Consider the following 27,888-nt stretch of genomic DNA (forward strand, 5'->3'; position numbering starts at 1 on the left):
GAACCCCCTAATGGAGTGTCCAGACGTCCACACGCTTCTCATCACCCGCGGCAACGAGGATGGTCTGCTGGACACAGACGAGCTCGCCAGAGGTGATCATTTTACCTCTTAATTTACATTCTTTAAAGTCATTTTGTTCTTAATTTCTATCATTCCTAAACACCTCATGGAAGTCAATCAATCTACATTTTATTACGGACTCAGGGTCCATATAAAAGACAATACATAGAATAAATTACACATAAAACATAGTTTAAAAGATAAGAAAAGAAAATACTGATTAATGTCTTACATACAGACAACTGTCTCAGGGATAGATCCACAAAGAATGGATTGCACGGTGCTAGTTGCACCCTTACTTACAATTCATTATGAATTGCAAATGGGGGACCCTGGTGTAAAAAAGACGAAAGTCTTTCTCTGGTCTGCATACTGTATTGTACCCATTCTGCAATCTGTTGATAACATTTTCATTCAATCAATCTGTGTGGTTGATACGGTTACATTACTGGGAGTCATAATAGATAGTCGACTGACATGGGTAGAGCACATTGACACAGTGGCTAAGAAAATGGGTAATGGCATTTATATGGCAAGAAAATGCCTTCCTTATGTTCCAGCACATATTCTGGGACAGGTCGTTAAGTCATTAGTTTTAAGCCACCTGGACTGCTGCTCACCTGTTTGGTCCTCTGCATCTGACAGTGCACAGAGGAAACTACTAATGACCCAGAACAGAGCTGCCAGACTAGTCCTACATTGCCCCATAACAACAAACATATTAAACAGTATGCATAGGGAACTCTTATGGTTATTGGTAGATAAACGGCTTGTCTTAAATATAGAGATGTTCCGATACCATTTGTTCCTTCCTGATCCGATACCTAAGCCAGGGCTCGAAATTAACATTTTTACTTGGTAGCACTGGTGCTCCCAACTTCAAAAAGTTGGGAGCACCAGCAAACATTTAGGAGCACCCATCAAAATGTAAGGAGCACCAACAATATATATGTAATATATATTTTTTATTGATACAAAAACGACAATATAACAGTACTGTAATGCAGTAAAACAGTGAAAGTAGCCTTAAACTATGTAGTGTAGACCTAGTAGTGTAGCCTATAGTGTAGACTAGGCATGTGCCGGTATGACATTTTGAGGGTACGATAACCTTGGGCAAAAATGCCATGGTTTCACGGTATCCTGTACATAAAAAAATTCCCCATTGAACAAAACGTCTTTTATTACAGTGCACGATAAGCTTTTCTGTAAGTGTTATTTATGAATGTGTGACGACTGTCTGTATTACACACAGAGGGAACTGTCTGACCACTTTCAAACTAAGTACAGAATATACAATACTTCCATTTGACATTAGCTATTTATGGGTGGAATATTCCGATACTAGATCAGTCACATTAAACTTTCTTTTTGTGTAGCTTATAGGGGTGGGCTTGAGCGATTACTCACGGCTATGAGAACTCGAACTTTCAGCCAACAACAGCCAACTAATGAATGAATGAATGAAAACTTTATTTAACAGATTGCAGAATGGGTTTGATATTGTTTCTTTTTCCAGGAAGAGTAACTAATAATGTAGCCTCTTATGTAAGCTTTAAGGGTCTCCCAGACTATAGCTGGTGAGGCCGAGCCCCTATTACTCAATAAATACCAGTCCAACTGTTTGTTAATTAATTTGACAAAATCCTCATCGTTATTTAGAAAATTAGGAAACCTCCAGCGTTTGGAGTTTGTGTGAGAGTCGCTTAAGGCTATTTTAGTCAAAAGGGGGGCGTGGTCTGAGTGTGTCATGGCTAAGTATTCGCAGGACGACACAAGATGGAGTTTTGCTGTATGTATAAAGAACGTATCAATCCTAGAGTAGCTATTGTGCATGTGTGAGTAGAAGCTGTATTCCCTTTGAGATGCATGCCCCTCCCGCCATGTATCCAACAAATTAAGATCCATAAGTTCTTTTTTAAGAGCCTTGGCCGCTGAGGTCAAAGGTTTAGGGGTAGGGGAGGATCTGTCCATAGCAGGGTCTAATACCAGGTTAAAGTCACCACCAATTATAAGTTCTGAAGGGGCGCATGTCACTTTAAGAAAAAGGTTCACATAGAAGTTAGGGTCATCGTGGTTCGGACCATATACATTCAGCATAGTGACCAGTTGGTCTCCCATATATCCCCTGACTAAAATATATCTTCCCCCTTTATCCTTTTCAACTAGGTTCGGTTGGAAGGGGATCCCAAACAATATCAAACCAAATTACGCTCACTAGAGTCTGATATAAAAGCGCTTGAAAATCAACACTCCCTATTACAATCACAGACCTTATTGGTTCAGATAACGGCAAAAAAGGCAGAATATAACACTATCACCTCGCGAGAGGTAGAAAACGCTATGTCAAGGTTGAAACATCGCTACTATGAGCAGGGTGACAAGGCAGGGAAACTACTAGCGTGGCAAATTAGAAGGGAGGATGCCGCTAGGTGTATTCCGGCCATTAGGGTAAGCGACAAAGGGGAGTTGACCCGGAACCCACTGCTCATAAATCGGGCCTTCTCAGACTTCTACAAGTCTCTCTACTCCTCGCAGGGGGAGAAGAGACAGGAGAGGTGTGAGTTCTTGGACAACCTAGACATACCTACGATAACAAAAGGCACAAGGGGGGTCCTTGACGAGGCGATAACTAAGCAAGAAATACTAGATGCCTTATCAAAACTGACGCCAGGGAAAGCTCCAGGGCCGGACGGCTTCTCCATAGACTTCTACAAGGCATTTATTAGCAAATTGATAGACCCTCTCCTAGAAATGTTCAACTACTCTATTGAGAATGACCAACTACCTGATACCCTTGAGCAAGCTCTTATTATAGTCCTGCCAAAACCAGGGAAGGACCCTACCTTATGCGGGTCGTACAGACCAATTTCGATCCTTTCCAACGAATATAAAATAATTACTAAAATCATAGCCACTCGACTTGAGAGAGTAACCTCCTCACTTATTAATACGGACCAGACCGGTTTCATACAAAATCGCTCATTAATAGACAACGTGAGAAGATTTCTTAACTTGACGCATTGTGCCAAATCCATAGAAGACCCAGTCATAGCGATCTCGTTGGACGCGGAGAAGGCATTTGACCGAGTAGAGTGGCACTTTCTCTTCGCTGTTCTACAAAAAATGAACTTTGGCCCAAATATGCTAAGAATGATCCATATGCTGTACCTTAACCCTACAGCCAGGATACAGACCAACTCAGAGATTTCACCTTCTTTCCCTCTAAGGCGCGGTACTAGGCAGGGTTGCCCTCTTTCCCGACACTTTTTGCGCTGGTAATCGAACCCCTGGCTATAGCAATAAGGTCACATAAAGCTATTAGTGGGATCAAGGTGGGTCCTGAGAGCCATGTCATCTCTTTATACGCGGACGACATAGTCCTGTTTCTAACCAATCTCGACTCATCCATGCCTGCCCTTATGGAAACACTGTCAAAGTATAATGTAATCTCAGGCTACAAGATTAATGCACAAAAAAGCGTGGCCATGCCACTTAACTCACTAGCCGAAAAAATGCCAAGGTCCAATTTCCCCTTCCAGTGGAACTCACAATTTGTAACATATTTGGGTCTAAAAATCCCGAACCAAATAGATACAATTTTCTTACTAAATCATGACCCACTACTTAAAAAGGTGGAGAAGGACCTAGATAGATGGATGCAGCTGCCTCTCTCGCTAATCGGACGTGTGAACTGCATTAAGATGAACATCCTACCTAAATTTCTCTATCTTTTTCAAACCCTCCCTATATCTATACATAAGAACTTCTTCAAGAAATTACAAAGGATAATATCTGCATTCATATGGAGAAGGAAGGTCCCTAGAATTAAAATTAAAACCCTATATAATTCCCCCCAGTGTGGTGGACTGAAACTCCCGGACTTCCAACGCTATTACTGGGCTGCACAGACAAGGGCTCTTTGGATTTGGCAGAATGAGTCGACTAATTCCCCTGCCTGGAGACAAATAGAACAATGCCATACGATGGACGTACCGCTGGCCGGAATTCCTTTTATCAGGAAGTACCACACCCTGAAGAATTGTTCAGATAACCCATTTATTAAACACACAGCAAGAACATGGTTTGAGATTCAGACACATCTTGGTAGCTTTATTGCATTTCACAGGAAGACTCCCTTCCACAACAATCCAGCTTTGCCAGAATCACTTAGAGATGGCATCACCAAGAAGTGGTACACTCAGGGAATTAAAACTTTTGGGGACCTATTTGATAATAACATACTTATGTCCTTTGAACAGTTACGTGCCGCCTTCCACCTTCCAACTACTAATTTCTTTAAATACCTACAGGTCAGACACTTCATAGGTACAGGTCAGGGAGGAAACTCCACTCTTCCAAAACCCCTCCTCATAGATGATATTCTAAAAGGAGTTATTCACACTAGAGGCATCCTATCATTAACATATGATAGAATCCTGACCAGTACAGAAATTATACCCCTAAATGCCAAGAACAAATGGGAGCGGGACCTGGACTGTACCTTTGATGAAGATGAATGGGAATCACTATGTGAGTCTGCACTATCTTTTTCATATAACACTCGACATAAACTTATGCAATTTAACATTCTCCATAGAACCTATTTTACGCCGGAAAGACTTCACAGGATGAATGAGGCTATCTCTGACCTTTGCCCTAGGTGCTCAACGGAAACAGGTAGCCTGCTCCACATGTTCTGGGAATGTAACAAACTGAGACCTTACTGGGGCTCAATTTGGGAGACTCTCGAAGAGGTCACAGGCCTTGAGATCCCATGTACACCTAAATTAGCATTATTAGGAGACATGTCTGACATTTCTCCAGATAAGAGAGGCAAGGTGCGGATCATTAAATTGGCCATGATTGCAGGGAACAAGTGTATTGCCATGCTGTGGAAAAGTGCTGAATCCCCCCCCATGTCTATGTGGCTTAGTGAAATCTCTTCGTACATGGCATCAGAGAAAATAATGTTCAATCTTAAGAAAAAACCACGTCTCTTTGATAAATGCTGGGCTGGGTTTAGGCAATACTTAGAACAGATTACATAGTAGGTTGATGATATAGGCTATTATTGAAGCTCCCTTTTGTCTTTCTGAAGGGTATATATTGCAATGAATGATACTGTAAATGTTATTAGTTGCTCTTTGAAGAGAAAAGATGTAATGGTAGACATTTATTTGTTTGGTGTAGAAGTATGGGCACCTGTTAGACGGGTGTAACTGGGTTTACAAAACTCTCAAAATGTGTAAAAAAAAAGAAAAAACTGAATTTGTCGAGGTCCTAGTCTGGGGGAAGGGAGGGGGGGTCTGGCCGATTTTTTTTTTCTTTTTTTTTCTTCTTTTTTTCAGGGGGGGGGGGTTAATATGCATCTATTTTTCTGTAACTCGGGGAGGGGGGGGGCAGTTGGCAGCATTTCCTTTTGTATGGTTGTTGAACTGATGCTGTTAAACTGAAAAAAAAAGAAAATACCTATAAACATATTGTTTAAAAAAAAGAATGAAAAGGGAACAAGGGAACTATAAAATAAATTGAAATGTAAATAAACAAGGTAAAGATAGAATTGACCGTTGAACCCATGTCGCCCCCTCTCTTTTATTTTTGTTTTCTTTTTTAGTGATGCACGATATATTGGCCGCTGACATAATATCGGCCGATATGGCCGTTTTTTTTTTTTACACATCGGTATCGGCCCGATATCAAGATAGGGCCGATATGGGCCGATATAATTTTTTATTTTTTTTTATTAAAATTTAATATTATTTTTTCTTTTTACATGTTTTGGCCTTAAATTGTTTCAAAATATCAGTAATTTCTGAAAATAAGTTACAAAAGTAAAAAAAAGTATGCGTTTTGGAAAGTAGCTCTTTGTTTGATTATCATAAAAAAGTGTTTTCTGTGCAGAGATGTCGACATCGGTGGATGTCGGTGCCGGCCAGAACAGCAATATTAATGTCGGTTATCGGTATCGGCCACCATTTTCACATCGGTGCATCACTATTCTTTTTGATGTTATAATTTTTTCTTTATTGTTTCTGTCTGTTTAATTGTATTGTCTGAGATGTTTGTAAATCAAAAATGCAAATAAAAATGTAAGTTAAAAAAAAAAAAAGATTGCAGAATGGGTACAATACAGTACGGCTCAATACACACAATTGTTAAGGGGATGCAGACCAGAGAAAGACGTTTGTCTTGTTTACATCAGGGTCCCCCATTTTCATTTCATAGTGACATTTATGACATACACAACATACATGACATTTATGACATAGGGACATACATGGTATACAGGTATATAGTACTGTTACATTTGTGACATTACACATTACTGTTACCCAGAAATCCTAACATAAAATATATACATATGATTGGGAGGAGACTGTACATTAGGAGGGGAGAAACCCCTCTTTATCATCAATGTACATAGATACACACACTACTGCACTATGAACTGCCAGCCAGCTAGCTGGCTACCCGAATCCACAACAGCCAGGCAGCCAACCGTACAAAATACAGTCTCAGCCAATCACATCGATTTGTACAGTTAGTTAGCTCCACTCCATTGCGAATTAAAAGGTAGTCAGTATTAGCTAGCTACAGTTGCTAGGTAGCTAACGTTAGCTAGCTAGCTAGCCAACAGCTGCAAAAACGAATGCATATGATGGTATCAGCCGTTGACACAAGCGCCTATCAGTAGCTAGCCAGCTACATAACGTTAAACAACGCCTTGTGCATTAAACTAAAGTGAATAGTTATTTTGTTAAGTGATGTTGAAAGAGGAGCTGCACTCTTGCTCTCTTCAGAGCGAATGAGAGATGTTGACTAGAGTGTGGTTCTCAACTGGTCTAGCCTCGGGATCCAACATTTTCCTTAGTCATTAAGTCGCGACCTAATTTTTTTAACCACTATGATTTATTTCAATTTCTTTTTTTACAGTAATACACAATCTTTCATGCACTGTTAAAAACATGAAATAAACACAAAAAATTTCAATGACCCACTCAAAATGGTCCCGCGACCCACTTTTGGGTCGCGACCCACCAGTTGAGAAACACTGGACTAGACGGTCTGTGAGGGGGAGGGGCATGGGCAATGCGAGCACTGGGAGCAGCGTGTGTGAATGTGTGTGCGTCAACAACTTGCTGTAGGATGAGAGAAGACAGCGAGGCTTGAAGGCTAATCTTAACCAATCTAAAATCAGCATTAAATGTAAGAACGTCAAGCTCACGTTTGATTGGTTAGAAGGGTCACTGTCAACTCACAAGGCACATACTGAGTGACAAACTAGCGAATGGAGAGGGGGGGGGGGGAGGTTGCACCAGAACAATTATTTGCACTTGCACGAATGCTCCCAATTATATTTTGAGGTTGCACAGATACAATTTCGGTTGCATATGCGACAAATTCGGTTGCAATTTCGAGCCCTGTAAGCTTTGGGTATCGGCCGATACCGATACTGATCCGATACCAGTGCATACATTAAAAAAATTATAATAATATTATATATATTATAAAACTTTTTATATATATTTTTTTTTACAGCTACAGATACTGTTTTATATATACTGTTTTTTTTTAGTAATAACTAGAAAGTAATGGTATTTAATCAACAACAGGTGATTGTATAGATTAGTATTAGTATCATTAATTGACAACTATGCTCAATGAGTTCACCCACGGAAAGGTTGTTGGGACATTGGTTCCGCACGGACGTTATACGTTGTTGCACTTGCTATCCACAGTAGCCAGTCTGCTCCGGTTCAGTTAGCTAGTAGCAGAGGCTCTGACTAGTAGTAACGTCTATGTTGTGATTTTTAATGCACAATAAATATTCAACATTCTCTTTTGAGACTCCGCCTCAGGCACTAAAAGCTAAACATTGTCACCGGTATGGCTGTCCGCAACATGTCCGTAATTGCGTGCATGTGTGGGAGAGGTCGATCAGTGACGACACTTAGGTTAGCCAGTTACCAGTTAGCGTGAGCTAGATGGAAAGACAATGTAACGTTACTGGTGAAAAAGTGATTTACCTTGGAATACTCCTTTGCCAACTTGCTGTACTTTGCTTGCAGGTCTGCAGCCATTATTGCTGGATTATGAATAGCTCCAACTTTAGCCAGGGTCACGTTAAGCTAAAACTAGCTTTTCAGATAGCTCTTCAGCTAATGCTAATAACACCAGCAAGCGAACACATCAGAGCTCCCGTCACACCGCTCTGTCGGGACGATGGCATTTAAGAAAGTATCTGCTGTTAAAATGACAAACAGCATTGACACTTTAATTCACGGTCGATTAAAAACATGTTTGTTTTATAATGCTCACTTCAGCAGGAGTATACATCATATGGCATCGGAGCATAGATTTTACGTGTACTCGCCGATACCAGCATTTTAGGCTGTATTGGAGGCATTTCCGATACTGGTATCGGTATCGGAACAACTCTAATTTTCAATGCATCATAACATACAGTATATGACATATATGACATACATGACATACAGATAGACAGTACTGCTACATCTTGTTTAAGAAGCACAGTGAAGGTACCGGTTGTTATTTGATTGATTGATTGAAAATTGTATTAACAGATTGCAGAATGGGTACAATACAGTACAGCTCAATACACACAATTGTTAAGGGGATGCAGACCAGAGAAAGACTTTCGTCTTGTTTACATCAGGGTCCCCCATTTTCAATGCATCGTAACATATATGACATACATGACATACAGATAGACAGTACTGCTACATATACATTTATGACATACCAGATTTACAAATACAGTACTGTTTGTGATACAAGAAGAGTCTAAAAAAGAGAGTATATACATTTGACAAAGAAACTGTACATTGGAGGAGGTTGGTAGGTAGGAGATTGGTAGGTGGGGTGGAGGGGGGGTATTTCGTATAACACACTCCACGTGACCCCAGAACCTCAATGTAAATAAATCATAATCACCCTACAAAAACAGTACTGTATTTGTAAATCTGGTATGTCATAAATGTATAGATGTAGCTGTACTGTCTATCTGTATCTCATGTATGTCTGTAAACTTGTCCACAACGGAGTGTGGCTCTATAGCAGAGTAGAGCCACATATATGAAGTTTGTAGTTAGATGGCATGCTTTGTAGCAACCTCCCTCTGCAAAAGGACACTGAAGCGATTTCACTGGATGTCCTGGCCACAATGGAAGTATGGATATATTCGTAACGAATAATAAAAAAAAAGATAGTTAACTGGAATATGTTAGTTGTTTACACAATGTTGGATTATGTAATTGGTTTGTCATAGGGCTGTCGCGGTAACCGCATCACCGCAATCCCGCGGTGTGTCAAGGCACCCGCGGATGCAGAACAGACAACCGCGACAACCGTGGGGGGGGGAAAGGGGCGTGATCATTTTTTACTCTGTTCATTTAATGACGAGACGTCCGTTTTCCAGTAGCATGAGCTAACTTCACGTTTCCTTACAGTTTACAACTCACAGATGAAATCAGGATTTATTTTCATATCCCGGACTCGAGCCCCCAATGTATACCTTTCCCTGTATTAATCTGAACCGTAGTGGAGTAGGCTACAGGGGAGCGTTCTCCTAACTGTATTAATCTGAACTGTAGTGGAGTAGGCTACAGGGGAGAGTTCTCCTAACTGTATTAATCTGAACCGTAGTGGAGTAGCTACAGGGGAGCGTTCTCCTAACTGTATTAATCTGAACCGTAGTGCAGTAGGCTACAGGGGAGCGTTCTCCTAACTGTATTAATCTGAACCGTAGTGCAGTAGGCTACAGGGGAGCGTTCTCCTAACTGTATTAATCTGAACTGTAGTGCAGTAGGCTACAGGGGAGCGTTCTCCTAACTGTATTAATCTGAACCGTAGTGGAGTAGGCTACAGGGGAGTGTTCTCCTAACTGTATTAATCTGTACTGTAGTGGAGTAGGCTACAGGGGAGCGTTCTCCTAACTGTATTAATCTGAACCGTAGTGCAGTAGCTACAGGGGAGCGTTCTCCTAACTGTATTAATCTGAACTGTAGTGGAGTAGGCTACAGGGGAGCGTTCTCCTAACTGTATTAATCTGAACCGTAGTGGAGTAGCTACAGGGGAGCGTTCTCCTAACTGTATTAATCTGAACCGTAGTGGAGTAGCTACAGGGGAGCGTTCTCCTAACTGTATTAATCTGAACCGTAGTGCAGTAGGCTACAGGGGAGCGTTCTCCTAACTGTATTAATCTGAACTGTAGTGCAGTAGCTACAGGGGAGCGTTCTCCTAACTGTATTAATCTGAACCGTAGTGGAGTAGCTACAGGGGAGCGTTCTCCTAACTGTATTAATCTGAACCGTAGTGGAGTAGGCTACAGGGGAGCGTTCTCCTAACTGTATTAATCTGAACCGTAGTGGAGTAGGCTACAGGGGAGCGTTCTCCTAACTGTATTAATCTGAACCGTAGTGCAGTAGCTACAGGGGAGCGTTCTCCTAACTGTATTAATCTGAACCGTAGTGGAGTAGGCTACAGGGGAGCGTTCTCCTAACTGTATTAATCTGAACCGTAGTGGAGTAGCTACAGGGGAGCGTTCTCCTAACTGTATTAATCTGAACTGTAGTGCAGTAGGCTACAGGGGAGCGTTTTCCTAACTGTATTAATCTGAACTGTAGTGCAGTAGGCTACAGGGGAGCGTTCTCCTAACTGTATTAATCTGAACTGTAGTGCAGTAGCTACAGGGGAGCGTTCTCCTAACTGTATTAATCTGAACTGTAGTGCAGTAGGCTACAGGGGAGCGTTCTCCTAACTGTATTAATCTGAACCGTAGTGCAGTAGGCTACAGGGGAGCGTTCTCCTAACTGTATTAATCTGAACCGTAGTGCAGTAGGCTACAGGGGAGCGTTCTCCTAACTGTATTAATCTGAACCGTAGTGCAGTAGGCTACAGGGGAGCGTTCTCCTAACTGTATTAATCTGAACCGTAGTGGAGTAGCTACAGGGGAGCGTTCTCCTAACTGTATTAATCTGAACCGTAGTGCAGTAGGCTACAGGGGAGCGTTCTCCTAACTGTATTAATCTGAACCGTAGTGGAGTAGCTACAGGGGAGCGTTCTCCTAACTGTATTAATCTGAACCGTAGTGGAGTAGGCTACAGGGGAGTGTTCTCCTAACTGTATTAATCTGAACAGTAGTGCAGTAGCTACAGGGGAGCGTTCTCCTAACTGTATTAATCTGAACTGTAGTGCAGTAGGCTACAGGGGAGCGTTCTCCTAACTGTATTAATCTGAACAGTAGTGCAGTAGCTACAGGGGAGCGTTCTCCTAACTGTATTAATCTGAACTGTAGTGCAGTAGGCTACAGGGGAGCGTTCTCCTAACTGTATTAATCTGAACTGTAGTGGAGTAGGCTACAGGGGAGCGTTCTCCTAACTGTATTAATCTGAACCGTAGTGCAGTAGCTACAGGGGAGCGTTCTCCTAACTGTATTAATCTGAACCGTAGTGCAGTAGGCTACAGGGGAGCGTTCTCCTAACTGTATTAATCTGAACCGTAGTGCAGTAGCTACAGGGGAGTGTTCTCCTAACTGTATTAATCTGAACCGTAGTGGAGTAGGCTACAGGGGAGCGTTCTCCTAACTGTATTAATCTGAACTGTAGTGCAGTAGGCTACAGGGGAGCGTTCTCCTAACTGTATTAATCTGAACCGTAGTGCAGTAGGCTACAGGGGAGCGTTCTCCTAACTGTATTAATCTGAACTGTAGTGGAGTAGGCTACAGGGGAGCGTTCTCCTAACTGTATTAATCTGAACCGTAGTGCAGTAGCTACAGGGGAGCGTTCTCCTAACTGTATTAATCTGAACCGTAGTGCAGTAGCTACAGGGGAGCGTTCTCCTAACTGTATTAATCTGAACTGTAGTGCAGTAGCTACAGGGGAGCGTTCTCCTAACTGTATTAATCTGAACTGTAGTGGAGTAGGCTACAGGGGAGCGTTCTCCTAACTGTATTAATCTGAACTGTAGTGGAGTAGCTACAGGGGAGCGTTCTCCTAACTGTATTAATCTGAACTGTAGTGCAGTAGGCTACAGGGGAGCGTTCTCCTAACTGTATTAATCTGAACCGTAGTGCAGTAGCTACAGGGGAGCGTTCTCCTAACTGTATTAATCTGAACTGTAGTGGAGTAGCTACAGGGGAGCGTTCTCCTAACTGTATTAATCTGAACTGTAGTGGAGTAGCTACAGGGGAGCGTTCTCCTAACTGTATTAATCTGAACTGTAGTGGAGTAGCTACAGGGGAGAGTTCTCCTAACTGTATTAATCTGAACTGTAGTGCAGTAGGCTACAGGGGAGCGTTCTCCTAACTGTATTAATCTGAACCGTAGTGCAGTAGCTACAGGGGAGCGTTCTCCTAACTGTATTAATCTGAACCGTAGTGCAGTAGCTACAGGGGAGCGTTCTCCTAACTGTATTAATCTGAACTGTAGTGCAGTAGCTACAGGGGAGCGTTCTCCTAACTGTATTAATCTGAACCGTAGTGGAGTAGGCTACAGGGGAGCGTTCTCCTAACTGTATTAATCTGAACCGTAGTGCAGTAGGCTACAGGGGAGTGTTCTCCTAACTGTATTAATCTGAACCGTAGTGGAGTAGCTACAGGGGAGCGTTCTCCTAACTGTATTAATCTGAACCGTAGTGGAGTAGGCTACAGGGGAGCGTTCTCCTAACTGTATTAATCTGAACTGTAGTGCAGTAGGCTACAGGGGAGCGTTCTCCTAACTGTATTAATCTGAACTGTAGTGGAGTAGGCTACAGGGGAGCGTTCTCCTAACTGTATTAATCTGAACCGTAGTGGAGTAGGCTACAGGGGAGCGTTCTCCTAACTGTATTAATCTGAACAGTAGTGGAGTAGCTACAGGGGAGCGTTCTCCTAACTGTATTAATCTGAACTGTAGTGCAGTAGCTACAGGGGAGCGTTCTCCTAACTGTATTAATCTGAACTGTAGTGCAGTAGTCTACAGGGGAGCGTTCTCCTAACTGTATTAATCTGAACTGTAGTGCAGTAGCTACAGGGGAGCGTTCTCCTAACTGTATTAATCTGAACTGTAGTGCAGTAGCTACAGGGGAGCGTTCTCCTAACTGTATTAATCTGAACTGTAGTGCAGTAGGCTACAGGGGAGCGTTCTCCTAACTGTATTAATCTGAACCGTAGTGGAGTAGGCTACAGGGGAGCGTTCTCCTAACTGTATTAATCTGAACCGTAGTGGAGTAGCTACAGGGGAGCGTTCTCCTAACTGTATTAATCTGAACTGTAGTGCAGTAGCTACAGGGGAGCGTTCTCCTAACTGTATTAATCTGAACTGTAGTGGAGTAGGCTACAGGGGAGCGTTCTCCTAACTGTATTAATCTGAACTGTAGTGGAGTAGGCTACAGGGGAGCGTTCTCCTAACTGTATTAATCTGAACTGTAGTGCAGTAGCTACAGGGGAGCGTTCTCCTAACTGTATTAATCTGAACCGTAGTGGAGTAGGCTACAGGGGAGCGTTCTCCTAACTGTATTAATCTGAACTGTAGTGCAGTAGGCTACAGGGGAGCGTTCTCCTAACTGTATTAATCTGAACTGTAGTGGAGTAGGCTACAGGGGAGCGTTCTCCTAACTGTATTAATCTGAACCGTAGTGGAGTAGGCTACAGGGGAGCGTTCTCCTAACTGTATTAATCTGAACAGTAGTGGAGTAGCTACAGGGGAGCGTTCTCCTAACTGTATTAATCTGAACTGTAGTGCAGTAGCTACAGGGGAGCGTTCTCCTAACTGTATTAATCTGAACTGTAGTGCAGTAGTCTACAGGGGAGCGTTCTCCTAACTGTATTAATCTGAACTGTAGTGCAGTAGCTACAGGGGAGCGTTCTCCTAACTGTATTAATCTGAACTGTAGTGCAGTAGCTACAGGGGAGCGTTCTCCTAACTGTATTAATCTGAACTGTAGTGCAGTAGGCTACAGGGGAGCGTTCTCCTAACTGTATTAATCTGAACCGTAGTGGAGTAGGCTACAGGGGAGCGTTCTCCTAACTGTATTAATCTGAACCGTAGTGGAGTAGCTACAGGGGAGCGTTCTCCTAACTGTATTAATCTGAACTGTAGTGCAGTAGCTACAGGGGAGCGTTCTCCTAACTGTATTAATCTGAACTGTAGTGGAGTAGGCTACAGGGGAGCGTTCTCCTAACTGTATTAATCTGAACTGTAGTGGAGTAGGCTACAGGGGAGCGTTCTCCTAACTGTATTAATCTGAACTGTAGTGCAGTAGCTACAGGGGAGCGTTCTCCTAACTGTATTAATCTGAACTGTAGTGCAGTAGGCTACAGGGGAGCGTTCTCCTAACTGTATTAATCTGAACTGTAGTGCAGTAGCTACAGGGGAGCGTTCTCCTAACTGTATTAATCTGAACCGTAGTGCAGTAGCTACAGGGGAGCGTTCTCCTAACTGTATTAATCTGAACCGTAGTGCAGTAGGCTACAGGGGAGCGTTCTCCTAACTGTATTAATCTGAACTGTAGTGCAGTAGCTACAGGGGAGCGTTCTCCTAACTGTATTAATCTGAACTGTAGTGCAGTAGCTACAGGGGAGCGTTCTCCTAACTGTATTAATCTGAACTGTAGTGCAGTAGCTACAGGGGAGCGTTCTCCTAACTGTATTAATCTGAACTGTAGTGCAGTAGGCTACAGGGGAGCGTTCTCCTAACTGTATTAATCTGAACCGTAGTGGAGTAGCTACAGGGGAGCGTTCTCCTAACTGTATTAATCTGAACCGTAGTGGAGTAGCTACAGGGGAGCGTTCTCCTAACTGTATTAATCTGAACTGTAGTGCAGTAGGCTACAGGGGAGCGTTCTCCTAACTGTATTAATCTGAACTGTAGTGCAGTAGGCTACAGGGGAGCGTTCTCCTAACTGTATTAATCTGAACCGTAGTGCAGTAGGCTACAGGGGAGCGTTCTCCTAACTGTATTAATCTGAACCGTAGTGCAGTAGGCTACAGGGGAGCGTTCTCCTAACTGTATTAATCTGAACCGTAGTGGAGTAGCTACAGGGGAGCGTTCTCCTAACTGTATTAATCTGAACTGTAGTGCAGTAGCTACAGGGGAGCGTTCTCCTAACTGTATTAATCTGAACTGTAGTGCAGTAGCTACAGGGGAGCGTTCTCCTAACTGTATTAATCTGAACTGTAGTGGAGTAGGCTACAGGGGAGCGTTCTCCTAACTGTATTAATCTGAACTGTAGTGCAGTAGCTACAGGGGAGCGTTCTCCTAACTGTATTAATCTGAACTGTAGTGCAGTAGCTACAGGGGAGCGTTCTCCTAACTGTATTAATCTGAACTGTAGTGGAGTAGCTACAGGGGAGCGTTCTCCTAACTGTATTAATCTGAACTGTAGTGCAGTAGGCTACAGGGGAGCGTTCTCCTAACTGTATTAATCTGAACCGTAGTGCAGTAGCTACAGGGGAGCGTTCTCCTAACTGTATTAATCTGAACCGTAGTGCAGTAGCTACAGGGGAGCGTTCTCCTAACTGTATTAATCTGAACTGTAGTGCAGTAGGCTACAGGGGAGCGTTCTCCTAACTGTATTAATCTGAACTGTAGTGCAGTAGCTACAGGGGAGCGTTCTCCTAACTGTATTAATCTGAACTGTAGTGCAGTAGGCTACAGGGGAGCGTTCTCCTAACTGTATTAATCTGAACTGTAGTGCAGTAGCTACAGGGGAGCGTTCTCCTAACTGTATTAATCTGAACTGTAGTGCAGTAGGCTACAGGGGAGCGTTCTCCTAACTGTATTAATCTGAACTGTAGTGCAGTAGGCTACAGGGGAGCGTTCTCCTAACTGTATTAATCTGAACTGTAGTGCAGTAGGCTACAGGGGAGCGTTCTCCTAACTGTATTAATCTGAACTGTAGTGCAGTAGCTACAGGGGAGCGTTCTCCTAACTGTATTAATCTGAACTGTAGTGCAGTAGGCTACAGGGGAGCGTTCTCCTAACTGTATTAATCTGAACCGTAGTGGAGTAGCTACAGGGGAGCGTTCTCCTAACTGTATTAATCTGAACCGTAGTGGAGTAGCTACAGGGGAGCGTTCTCCTAACTGTATTAATCTGAACTGTAGTGCAGTAGCTACAGGGGAGCGTTCTCCTAACTGTATTAATCTGAACCGTAGTGCAGTAGGCTACAGGGGAGCGTTCTCCTAACTGTATTAATCTGAACTGTAGTGCAGTAGGCTACAGGGGAGCGTTCTCCTAACTGTATTAATCTGAACCGTAGTGCAGTAGCTACAGGGGAGCCTTCTCCTAACTGTATTAATCTGAACTGTAGTGCAGTAGCTACAGGGGAGCGTTCTCCTAACTGTATTAATCTGAACTGTAGTGCAGTAAGCTACAGGGGAGCGTTCTCCTAACTGTATTAATCTGAACCGTAGTGCAGTAGCTACAGGGGAGCGTTCTCCTAACTGTATTAATCTGAACCGTAGTGCAGTAGCTACAGGGGAGCGTTCTCCTAACTGTATTAATCTGAACTGTAGTGCAGTAGCTACAGGGGAGCGTTCTCCTAACTGTATTAATCTGAACTGTAGTGCAGTAGCTACAGGGGAGCGTTCTCCTAACTGTATTAATCTGAACCGTAGTGGAGTAGCTACAGGGGAGCGTTCTCCTAACTGTATTAATCTGAACTGTAGTGCAGTAGCTACAGGGGAGCGTTCTCCTAACTGTATTAATCTGAACTGTAGTGCAGTAGCTACAGGGGAGCGTTCTCCTAACTGTATTAATCTGAACCGTAGTGCAGTAGCTACAGGGGAGCGTTCTCCTAACTGTATTAATCTGAACCGTAGTGGAGTAGCTACAGGGGAGCGTTCTCCTAACTGTATTAATCTGAACCGTAGTGGAGTAGGCTACAGGGGAGCGTTCTCCTAACTGTATTAATCTGAACTGTAGTGCAGTAAGCTACAGGGGAGCGTTCTCCTAACTGTATTAATCTGAACCGTAGTGCAGTAAGCTACAGGGGAGCGTTCTCCTAACTGTATTAATCTGAACTGTAGTGCAGTAGCTACAGGGGAGCGTTCTCCTAACTGTATTAATCTGAACCGTAGTGCAGTAGGCTACAGGGGAGCGTTCTCCTAACTGTATTAATCTGAACTGTAGTGCAGTAGCTACAGGGGAGCGTTCTCCTAACTGTATTAATCTGAACTGTAGTGGAGTAGGCTACAGGGGAGCGTTCTCCTAACTGTATTAATCTGAACCGTAGTGGAGTAGGCTACAGGGGAGCGTTCTCCTAACTGTATTAATCTGAACTGTAGTGCAGTAGGCTACAGGGGAGCGTTCTCCTAACTGTATTAATCTGAACTGTAGTGCAGTAGGCTACAGGGGAGCGTTCTCCTAACTGTATTAATCTGAACCGTAGTGCAGTAGCTACAGGGGAGCGTTCTCCTAACTGTATTAATCTGAACCGTAGTGCAGTAGGCTACAGGGGAGCGTTCTCCTAACTGTATTAATTTGAACTGTAGTGCAGTAGGCTACAGGGGAGCGTTCTCCTAACTGTATTAATCTGAACCGTAGTGGAGTAGGCTACAGGGGAGCGTTCTCCTAACTGTATTAATCTGAACTGTAGTGCAGTAGCTACAGGGGAGCGTTCTCCTAACTGTATTAATCTGAACTGTAGTGCAGTAGCTACAGGGGAGCGTTCTCCTAACTGTATTAATCTGAACCGTAGTGCAGTAGCTACAGGGGAGCGTTCTCCTAACTGTATTAATCTGAACTGTAGTGCAGTAGCTACAGGGGAGCGTTCTCCTAACTGTATTAATCTGAACTGTAGTGCAGTAGCTACAGGGGAGCGTTCTCCTAACTGTATTAATCTGAACTGTAGTGGAGTAGCTACAGGGGAGCGTTCTCCTAACTGTATTAATCTGAACCGTAGTGCAGTAGCTACAGGGGAGCGTTCTCCTAACTGTATTAATCTGAACTGTAGTGCAGTAGCTACAGGGGAGCGTTCTCCTAACTATTAATCTGAACCGTAGTGCAGTAGCTACAGGGGAGCGTTCTCCTAACTGTATTAATCTGAACTGTAGTGCAGTAGGCTACAGGGGAGCGTTCTCCTAACTGTATTAATCTGAACCGTAGTGCAGTAGCTACAGGGGAGCGTTCTCCTAACTGTATTAATCTGAACCGTAGTGCAGTAGCTACAGGGGAGCGTTCTCCTAACTGTATTAATCTGAACCGTAGTGCAGTAGCTACAGGGGAGTGTTCTCCTAACTGTATTAATCTGAACCGTAGTGCAGTAGCTACAGGGGAGTGTTCTCCTAACTATTAATCTGAACCGTAGTGCAGTAGCTACAGGGGAGCGTTCTCCTAACTGTATTAATCTGAACTGTAGTGCAGTAGCTACAGGGGAGCGTTCTCCTAACTGTATTAATCTGAACTGTAGTGCAGTAGCTACAGGGGAGCGTTCTCCTAACTGTATTAATCTGAACTGTAGTGCAGTAGCTACAGGGGAGCGTTCTCCTAACTGTATTAATCTGAACCGTAGTGCAGTAGCTACAGGGGAGCGTTCTCCTAACTGTACTAATCTGAACCGTAGTGGAGTAGGCTACAGGGGAGCGTTCTCCTAACTGTATTAATCTGAACCGTAGTGGAGTAGGCTACAGGGGAGCGTTCTCCTAACTGTATTAATCTGAACCGTAGTGGAGTAGCTACAGGGGAGCGTTCTCCTAACTGTATTAATCTGAACTGTAGTGCAGTAGCTACAGGGGAGCGTTCTCCTAACTGTATTAATCTGAACTGTAGTGGAGTAGCTACAGGGGAGCGTTCTCCTAACTGTATTAATCTGAACTGTAGTGCAGTAGCTACAGGGGAGCGTTCTCCTAACTGTATTAATCTGAACTGTAGTGCAGTAGCTACAGGGGAGCGTTCTCCTAACTGTATTAATCTGAACCGTAGTGCAGTAGGCTACAGGGGAGCGTTCTCCTAACTGTATTAATCTGAACCGTAGTGGAGTAGCTACAGGGGAGCGTTCTCCTAACTGTATTAATCTGAACTGTAGTGCAGTAGGCTACAGGGGAGCGTTCTCCTAACTGTATTAATCTGAACTGTAGTGCAGTAGCTACAGGGGAGCGTTCTCCTAACTGTATTAATCTGAACCGTAGTGGAGTAGGCTACAGGGGAGCGTTCTCCTAACTGTATTAATCTGAACTGTAGTGCAGTAGCTACATGGGAGCGTTCTCCTAACTGTATTAATCTGAACTGTAGTGCAGTAGCTACAGGGGAGCGTTCTCCTAACTGTATTAATCTGAACTGTAGTGCAGTAGCTACAGGGGAGCGTTCTCCTAACTGTATTAATCTGAACTGTAGTGCAGTAGCTACAGGGGAGCGTTCTCCTAACTGTATTAATCTGAACTGTAGTGCAGTAGCTACAGGGGAGCGTTCTCCTAACTGTATTAATCTGAACCGTAGTGCAGTAGGCTACAGGGGAGCGTTCTCCTAACTGTATTAATCTGAACCGTAGTGCAGTAGGCTACAGGGGAGCGTTCTCCTAACTGTATTAATCTGAACCGTAGTGGAGTAGGCTACAGGGGAGCGTTCTCCTAACTGTATTAATCTGAACCGTAGTGGAGTAGGCTACAGGGGAGCGTTCTCCTAACTGTATTAATCTGAACTGTAGTGCAGTAGGCTACAGGGGAGCGTTCTCCTAACTGTATTAATCTGAACTGTAGTGGAGTAGGCTACAGGGGAGCGTTCTCCTAACTGTATTAATCTGAACTGTAGTGGAGTAGCTACAGGGGAGCGTTCTCCTAACTGTATTAATCTGAACTGTAGTGCAGTAGCTACAGGGGAGCGTTCTCCTAACTGTATTAATCTGAACTGTAGTGCAGTAGCTACAGGGGAGCGTTCTCCTAACTGTATTAATCTGAACTGTAGTGGAGTAGGCTACAGGGGAGCGTTCTCCTAACTGTATTAATCTGAACCGTAGTGCAGTAGGCTACAGGGGAGCGTTCTCCTAACTGTATTAATCTGAACTGTAGTGCAGTAGCTACAGGGGAGAGTTCTCCTAACTGTATTAATCTGAACTGTAGTGCAGTAGCTACAGGGGAGCGTTCTCCTAACTGTATTAATCTGAACCGTAGTGCAGTAGGCTACAGGGGAGCGTTCTCCTAACTGTATTAATCTGAACTGTAGTGGAGTAGGCTACAGGGGAGCGTTCTCCTAACTGTATTAATCTGAACCGTAGTGCAGTAGGCTACAGGGGAGCGGTCTCCTAACTGTATTAATCTGAACTGTAGTGGAGTAGCTACATGGGAGCGTTCTCCTAACTGTATTAATCTGAACTGTAGTGCAGTGGCTACAGGGGAGCGTTCTCCTAACTGTATTAATCTGAACTGTAGTGCAGTAGCTACAGGGGAGCGTTCTCCTAACTGTATTAATCTGAACTGTAGTGCAGTAGCTACAGGGGAGCATTCTCCTAACTGTATTAATCTGAACTGTAGTGCAGTAGGCTACAGGGGAGCGTTCTCCTAACTGTATTAATCTGAACCGTAGTGCAGTAGGCTACAGGGGAGCGTTCTCCTAACTGTATTAATCTGAACTGTAGTGGAGTAGCTACAGGGGAGCGTTCTCCTAACTGTATTAATCTGAACTGTAGTGGAGTAGGCTACAGGGGAGCGTTCTCCTAACTGTATTAATCTGAACTGTAGTGGAGTAGCTACAGGGGAGCGTTCTCCTAACTGTATTAATCTGAACTGTAGTGCAGTACATTTACATTTAGTCATTTAGCTGACGCTTTTATCCAAAGCGACTTACAAGTTCTGTGCGACAAGACAGCAAGAAGGGTATAACTCTATCAGCTGAGTAACAATGTTCATCAAAGTGTTGCGTGTTACAGTGTAGGTTAGTTTATTAGGACAAGTGCATGACATTAAGGTTAGTCGGGGTTAGATTTTTTTTTTTTTTTTATCATTTCAGATAATGGTTGAAGAAGTGAGTCTTTAGTCGACGGCGAAAGATTGGACGGGATTCGGCTGTCCTAACTGGGATGGGTAGTTCATTCCACCATTGTGGGGCAAGGACTGAGAATAGGCGGCTTCTCTTTGATGACCCTCCGGGAGCTTGGATAGGAGTAGATCTGAGGCGGCCAGAAGACGCAGAGCGTAGGGGTCTTGAGGGTGTGTAGTTAGAGACCATTGACCGGAGGTAGGCGGGAGCGGTTCCCTTTGCCGCACGGTATGCTAGGTCGAGGGCCTTGAAGCGGATATACGTGCAGCAATGGGGAGCCAGTGCAGGTCCCTAAGAAGTGGGGTGACATGGGCTGACTTCGGTAGGTTTGAGATCAGGCGGGCCGCTGCATTTTGAATGAGTTGAAGAGGCTTGGTGGCAGTGGCCGGGAGGCCAGCTAGCAGTGCGTTGCAGTAGTCGAGGCGGGAGATGACTGTTGATTGGACGAGGAGTTGGGTGGCTTCTTTTGTCAGGAAGGGGCGTATCCTTCTGACGTTGCTCAGGAGGAATCTGCAGGTTCTGGTTGTCGCTGCGATGTGAGCAGAGAAGTTCAACTGGTCGTCGAGGACAACACCAAGGTTCTTGGCGGTCGGCGACGCGGTCACAGCTGCATTCTCGACTGTGATGGAGAGGTCGGTCAGGGGGGAGGATTTGGCCGGCAGGTGGAGCAATTCTGTTTTGCTTAGGTTCAGTTTGAGGTGGTTGGTCGTCATCCAGGCGGAGATGTCGGACAGACAGGCCGAGATCCGCTCAGAGACGTGGATATCTGAGGGAGGGAAGGAGAGGAAGAGTTGAGTATCATCGGCATAACAATGATATGAGAAGCCATGAGATGTGATAATGTTACCCAGTGATTTAGTGTAGAGGGAGAAGAGAAGGGGTCCTAGGACCGAGCCCTGGGGGACACCCGTCCGGAGGGGGCGGGTGGCCGACAGAGTCCCTCTCCATGACACTTGGTAGGAGCGGTCATTGAGGTATGATGTCAGCCATGTCAGCGCAGATCCAGCCACTCCCATTCCTGCGAGGGCCGCGAGGAGGATCTGATGGTTGACTGTGTCGAAGGCTGCAGATAGATCTAGGAGAATCAGGACAGAGGAGAGGCCTTTCGCTTTTGCTAAGTGAAGTGCCTCTGTGACCGCAATGAGGGCCGTTTCTGTGGAGTGGCCAGTCCGGAAGCCAGACTGATTGGGGTCTAGGAGGTCATTCTGTAAGAGATAAGCAGTAAGTTGGTTGGATACAGCACGTTCAAGTGTTTTAGAAAGGAAGGAGAGAAGAGAGACAGGGCGATAGTTGGCTATGACGGTGGGGTTCAGGGTTGGTTTTTTTATGAGGGGCGTGACTCTGGCTTGTTTTAGGGAGGTGGGGACCACCCCCGAGTTGAGTGAGGAGTTGATGGTTGCAGTTAGGAATGGGAGGATGTCCGGTGCTATGGTCTGGAGGAGTGGGGAGGGTAGCTGGTCCAGCTGGCATGTAGTCGGACGGTTCGACGTTATCAGTGTCAGGGTCTCGGCTTCTGTAATGGGAGAGAAAGATGACAGAGTGAAGGATGAGGTTCTCGATTCAGCGTTTGGAATGGGTGGGGGTTGGGAGAAGGAGCTGCGGATGTTCTCCACTTTTTCCTCAAAGAAGATCGCAAAGTCTTCGGCAGAAAAAGATGAGGGAGGAGGAGGTGGGGGGGGAGTGAGGAGGGAGGACATGGTAGCATGCAGTTTGCGAAGATTCTTGGCAGAGGCCTCGATCCTATGGTGAAAGAAAGAAGCTTTGGCATTAGTAATGGTTTTGGAGAATGTTAACAAGAGGTTGTGATATGTGTCGATGTCAGCAGTGAGGCGTGACTTTCTATACTTCCTCTCAGCCGCTCTCAGGACCTGTCTTTGTTCTCTCACTGCATCCGTCAGCCATGGACTGGGTGGGGAACGGCGGGCAGGTTTCTCAACGAGGGGACAGAGCTTGTCGAAGGAGGTTGCAAGGCTACAGGCTACAGGGGAGCGTTCTCCTAACTGTATTAATCTGAACCGTAGTGCAGTAGGCTACAGGGGCAGGGCTGTACGCTAAGCTTTTTCACTAGGGGCACACTTGCCCCTAAATGAGAAATTTAGGGGCAAACAATATTTTTTAGGGGCACATTTTTAAATAACTATTTTACCATTATAGTAGGGCCTCTAAATGATATCGTGATATTTTGACATTTCCTCTAAAGCACTTAAAAATGCTTGATTTAACCCTTTGATGTATACAGTCACGCCAATATGATGCTTATAATAAGTCCCTGCAACATATGTTTGCATTATTAAACCATGAAGATGCTTTAAAAAATAATTTAATGAAAATGTACTAAGAGTAGTCTACTGACACACTAATAAAAAAAATTATTTACATCTAAGACAATTTATATAAAAACTCTTGGGTGCCTTTTACACAGTACTGTGTTTTCTATCCACTTTAGCCAAACACACACACACACACACATATATATATATATATATATATATATATATATATATATATATATATATATATACACACACACTACTGTGAGAAAATAATAATCACACAGACTTAATGATTTTAGAATATTTCAGATAATGAAATTAAATGTTTATATCATCAACTATCCAGTTAGTATTTATACTGTGTGTAACATTTGGCTACTTTAAATCATTGAATGTAGAGAGAGAGCGAGAGAGAGAGAGAGGAGAGAGAGAGCGAGAGAGAGAGAGAGAGAGCGAGAGAGAGCGAGAGAGAGCGAGAGAGCGAGAGAGAGCGAGAGAGAGCGAGAGAGAGAGCGAGAGCGAGAGAGAGCGAGAGAGAGCGAGAGAGAGCGAGAGAGAGCGAGAGAGAGAGAGAGCGAGAGAGAGCGAGAGAGAGCGAGAGCGAGAGAGAGAGCGAGAGAGAGAGCGAGAGAGAGAGAGAGGGGGGGGCGAGAACGAACAAGAGAGCCAGCCCCCCCTTCGCGTTTTGATAGTCTAAGCTGCCGTAGGTGATGACGTCACACTCGAATGTAAACAGGAAGAGATGGAGACACACGGAGATGGAAATTCAATGATATACAGAAATGAATAACCAATAAATATGAAGTTATGTTTAAACTTCTGTTGTCAAGCGTTGTCAATATAACCCACCCCTTTCCTCACGAATGGAACTAGTCTTGTGGAGTCCGCTTTGACCGTTTTCCAGGGTTAGCAGAGATCGCTAGTTAGCTTAGCATAATCCTAATGGTAACCTTGGTTAGAAGCTACCGTTAGCTCATTGCTCGTGTCAATTAAATTGCATGTTATTAAAGGTCCGCGCTGGTCTGTCTAATGAAATTACAACCGCAACATTATATTGCACTGTACAGCCCTGGTTGTAGGCTAATGTTTTACTACAATTTGTATGGATTAATTTAGGAGTGAAATGCGAATGAAGGGTTGAAATCACCACTCGCAAGCTTGCCCCCAGATATTATTTTAAACTCGCACGGACCAAATTAGGGGGCAATTTGCGATCATATCATCGCAGTGTACAGGCCTGAGGGGAGCGTTCTCCTAACTGTATTAATCTGAACCGTAGTGCAGTAGCTACAGGGGAGCGTTCTCCTAACTGTATTAATCTGAACCGTAGTGCAGTAAGCTACAGGGGAGCGTTCTCCTAACTGTATTAATCTGAACCGTAGTGCAGTAGCTACAGGGGAGCGTTCTCCTAACTGTATTAATCTGAACCGTAGTGCAGTAGCTACAGGGGAGCGTTCTCCTAACTGTATTAATCTGAACTGTAGTGCAGTAAGCTACAGGGGAGCGTTCTCCTAACTGTATTAATCTGAACCGTAGTGGAGTAGCTACAGGGGAGTGTTCTCCTAACTGTATTAATCTGAACTGTAGTGCAGTAGGCTACAGGGGAGCGTTCTCCTAACTGTATTAATCTGAACCGTAGTGCAGTAGCTACAGGGGAGCGTTCTCCTAACTGTATTAATCTGAACTGTAGTGCAGTAGGCTACAGGGGAGCGTTCTCCTAACTGTATTAATCTGAACCGTAGTGCAGTAGCTACAGGGGAGCGTTCTCCTAACTGTATTAATCTGAACTGTAGTGGAGTAGGCTACAGGGGAGCGTTCTCCTAACTGTATTAATCTGAACCGTAGTGGAGTAGGCTACAGGGGAGCGTTCTCCTAACTGTATTAATCTGAACCGTAGTGGAGTACACTACGCTACACCCCCGCTACACTCTGACTAACCCCCACGCTCACTTCGTTAACGTTATCATATAGCTATATTATGATCTGTAATGTCAACTGGATAACGTTAGCTTTGTTTGCAAACGTTGGTGTTCGCTATCTATAACGTTAGCTATTAGGCTAGCTATCTATAACGTTAGCTATTAGGCTAGCTATCTATAACGTTAGCTATTGGCTAGTTTCCCCCAATGATTGATGACACAAGTTGTGATATTTAACTAGCTATGTATGTGCATTCAAATTCACTAACGTTAAAATAGTGTTATAATAACGTTAAATGTTCGCTCAAAAAACGTTAGTTTTAAGTTGGAGAAGGGATGTGTGACTGCTTGCTGCTTGTGTAGACCTACAGTATATATCCCACAACGCATCACTCTTAAAGGAGCAGGCAACACCCTACTACTTGTATCACATTGCAGAACGTTGAGTGACAAATGGATAGATTATCAAACATGTTAAAAATAGTTTTGGGACTCCTACGACCTTAGCATTTTTGTCTAATCACGATCGCGGGTGAACTCGCATGTCTTAATAATAATAAAAAAATATATACAGGTATATAAAAAAAGAATGAATTTCTTATTTTTTTATATAGAAGTGCGGTACCACCGCATCCCGCTGTGATTAGCCACACACAACCGCGTGAGAAAATGTCATACCGCGACAGCCCTAGTTTGTCATGACCCATTGTCAAAACAATAATACATTGCAGGATTTATATGAAGTTTGTTGTTAGATGGCATGCTTTGAAGCACCGCACCTCCCACTGCTTCTAGACACGGAGGCAACTTTTTTTTATTTTTTTTTATCTACTTTTTCTGCGGATGGTTTTGTGAATAAATCTCCATTATGCTTCAATTACTGTGTGTTTATTCTATAGCAATAAGGTTGGGTGAATTCGGCCATTGTATAAAAGACATTACATCACTTGAAGTTGTGTGTTATAGGAATTGGATCAGGCCTATGGGGGTCTAACGACCCTCGGCTGCACCTCAGGCCTAACAACCACCCATAGGCGCAGTGTTTCCCCTGAAAAACAATTCAACAGCAGTGCTGCGCGCACTCTGCCGGAATCCATATTGGCATACGCTGCCGGAGAAATAACTTAAAACTACCTCGTTCGAGATTCTCGAACAATGTGTTGTTCGTTATTCATGTTCATGGAGTCATCTGTGTGTCCGCTGACACTAGAAGTGCTCTGGAGGCCCAGGTAGCTGCATATTTGTACACTGCAAAAAAAGAAATCTTATCAAGTGAAAATATCTTTTATTTGGTACAAGAAGTCCAATATTGAGTAGAATTATCTTATTCCACAGATCATTTTGCTTTTTTTTCATGATTTTGGTCAATTTAATCTTGTTTTAAGAAAATGTTAATCTTGTTTTCTTAAAACAAGATTAAATTGACCCAAATCAGAAAAAAGTTAAATTATCTGCCAGTGGGATAAGATAATTCAAGATAATTCTACTCAATATAGACTTATTGTACCAAATACAAGATGTGTTTGCAGTGTAGTTGTAATCAAAGTAATTGTCAAGATTAATGACATGCCTCAACACTTGTACACTATTTGTATTGAACATAGATATAGATGATTTAATAGATAATATAAATACTAACATACTAACTGTCTAACATACACAAATCATAACACTACAACCAGTGCCGTCTGGGAGAAATGCGAGGCCATGTGCAAGATTTAAACGCGAGGCCCCCCCTAAAGGTTAAAAAAAAATAATAATATTATAATTTATTTATTATTATAATTATTTTTATTAATAAATGTTTTTTTTTTTTTGTGTGCATAGTCGACATATTCTTAAATAATAGCGCTGCCCGAGGCATAGTGGCAATGCACCTGTACAGTCGTACACCTGGCAGTAACAGGGAAAATGCATAAAATACCCCTGGAACCTGATAAACAAGCTTAAAGCCAGGTAAATTTTTCAAGCACGACATGCAGATTTGCAGTTTTGCCTTATTTTAATCGAACTCTATAAGCTTAGTACACACGTCACAAACTGCATGATGCAACACACCGAGAGAGAGAGACCGAGAGAGAGACAGAGGGAGACAGACAGAGAGAGAGAGAGAGAGAGCGCGAGCGCGAGAGAGCGAAAGTATCGATATTGCGGGAAATTAGTATTGAAACTTTTAAATATTCAGAATCGATATTTTTCACAACACTACTGCATCTTAATGTTTGTTATTCATATTATTATTATTACTCCCTGCAGACCCCCCACAGCTCTCTGTGTGTGAAGAGGAGGTTCCCCCTGAGCAGCAGGAGAGGAGCCCCAGTCTGGACCAGGAGGAGCCAGAGCCCTCACAGATGAAAGAGGAACAGGAGGAACTCTGGACCAGTCAGGAGGGAGAGCAGCTTCAAGGTCTGGAGGAGGCTGATATCATCAAGTTGACATACAATCCTGTCCCTGTGAAGAGTGAAGATGATGAAGAGAAACCTCAGTCCTCATGGTTTAACCAAACCCAGGACCCAGAGCTCCTACAGATTAAAGAGGAACAGGAGGAACTATTTCAAGATCTAGAGGAGGCTGATGGCTCCAAGATGACCTTACACCCTGTGAAATATGAACATGACGGAGATAATACTCTGTCCTCACTGCTCAGCCAAACCCAGGACC

General features: G+C 43.7%; 1 protein-coding gene across 1 annotated transcript; it reads left to right on the plus strand.

Annotated features, from left to right (window-relative positions):
- Positions 1-27,853, plus strand: LOC311225098 (uncharacterized protein; the record flags this gene model as incomplete). The annotated part of the gene is made up of 3 exons (XM_084310303.1): positions 1-92; positions 27,484-27,712; positions 27,850-27,853. Exons 1-3 carry the CDS (start codon positions 11-13, stop codon positions 27,851-27,853), a joined length of 315 nt encoding a protein of 104 aa, XP_084166429.1. The 5' UTR covers positions 1-10.
- Positions 27,854-27,888: the final 35 nt, after the last annotated feature.

The sequence above is a fragment of the Notolepis coatsorum genome (genome assembly GCF_963971535.1).
Source record: "Notolepis coatsorum genome assembly, chromosome: 3".
NCBI lineage: Eukaryota > Metazoa > Chordata > Actinopteri > Aulopiformes > Paralepididae > Notolepis > Notolepis coatsorum.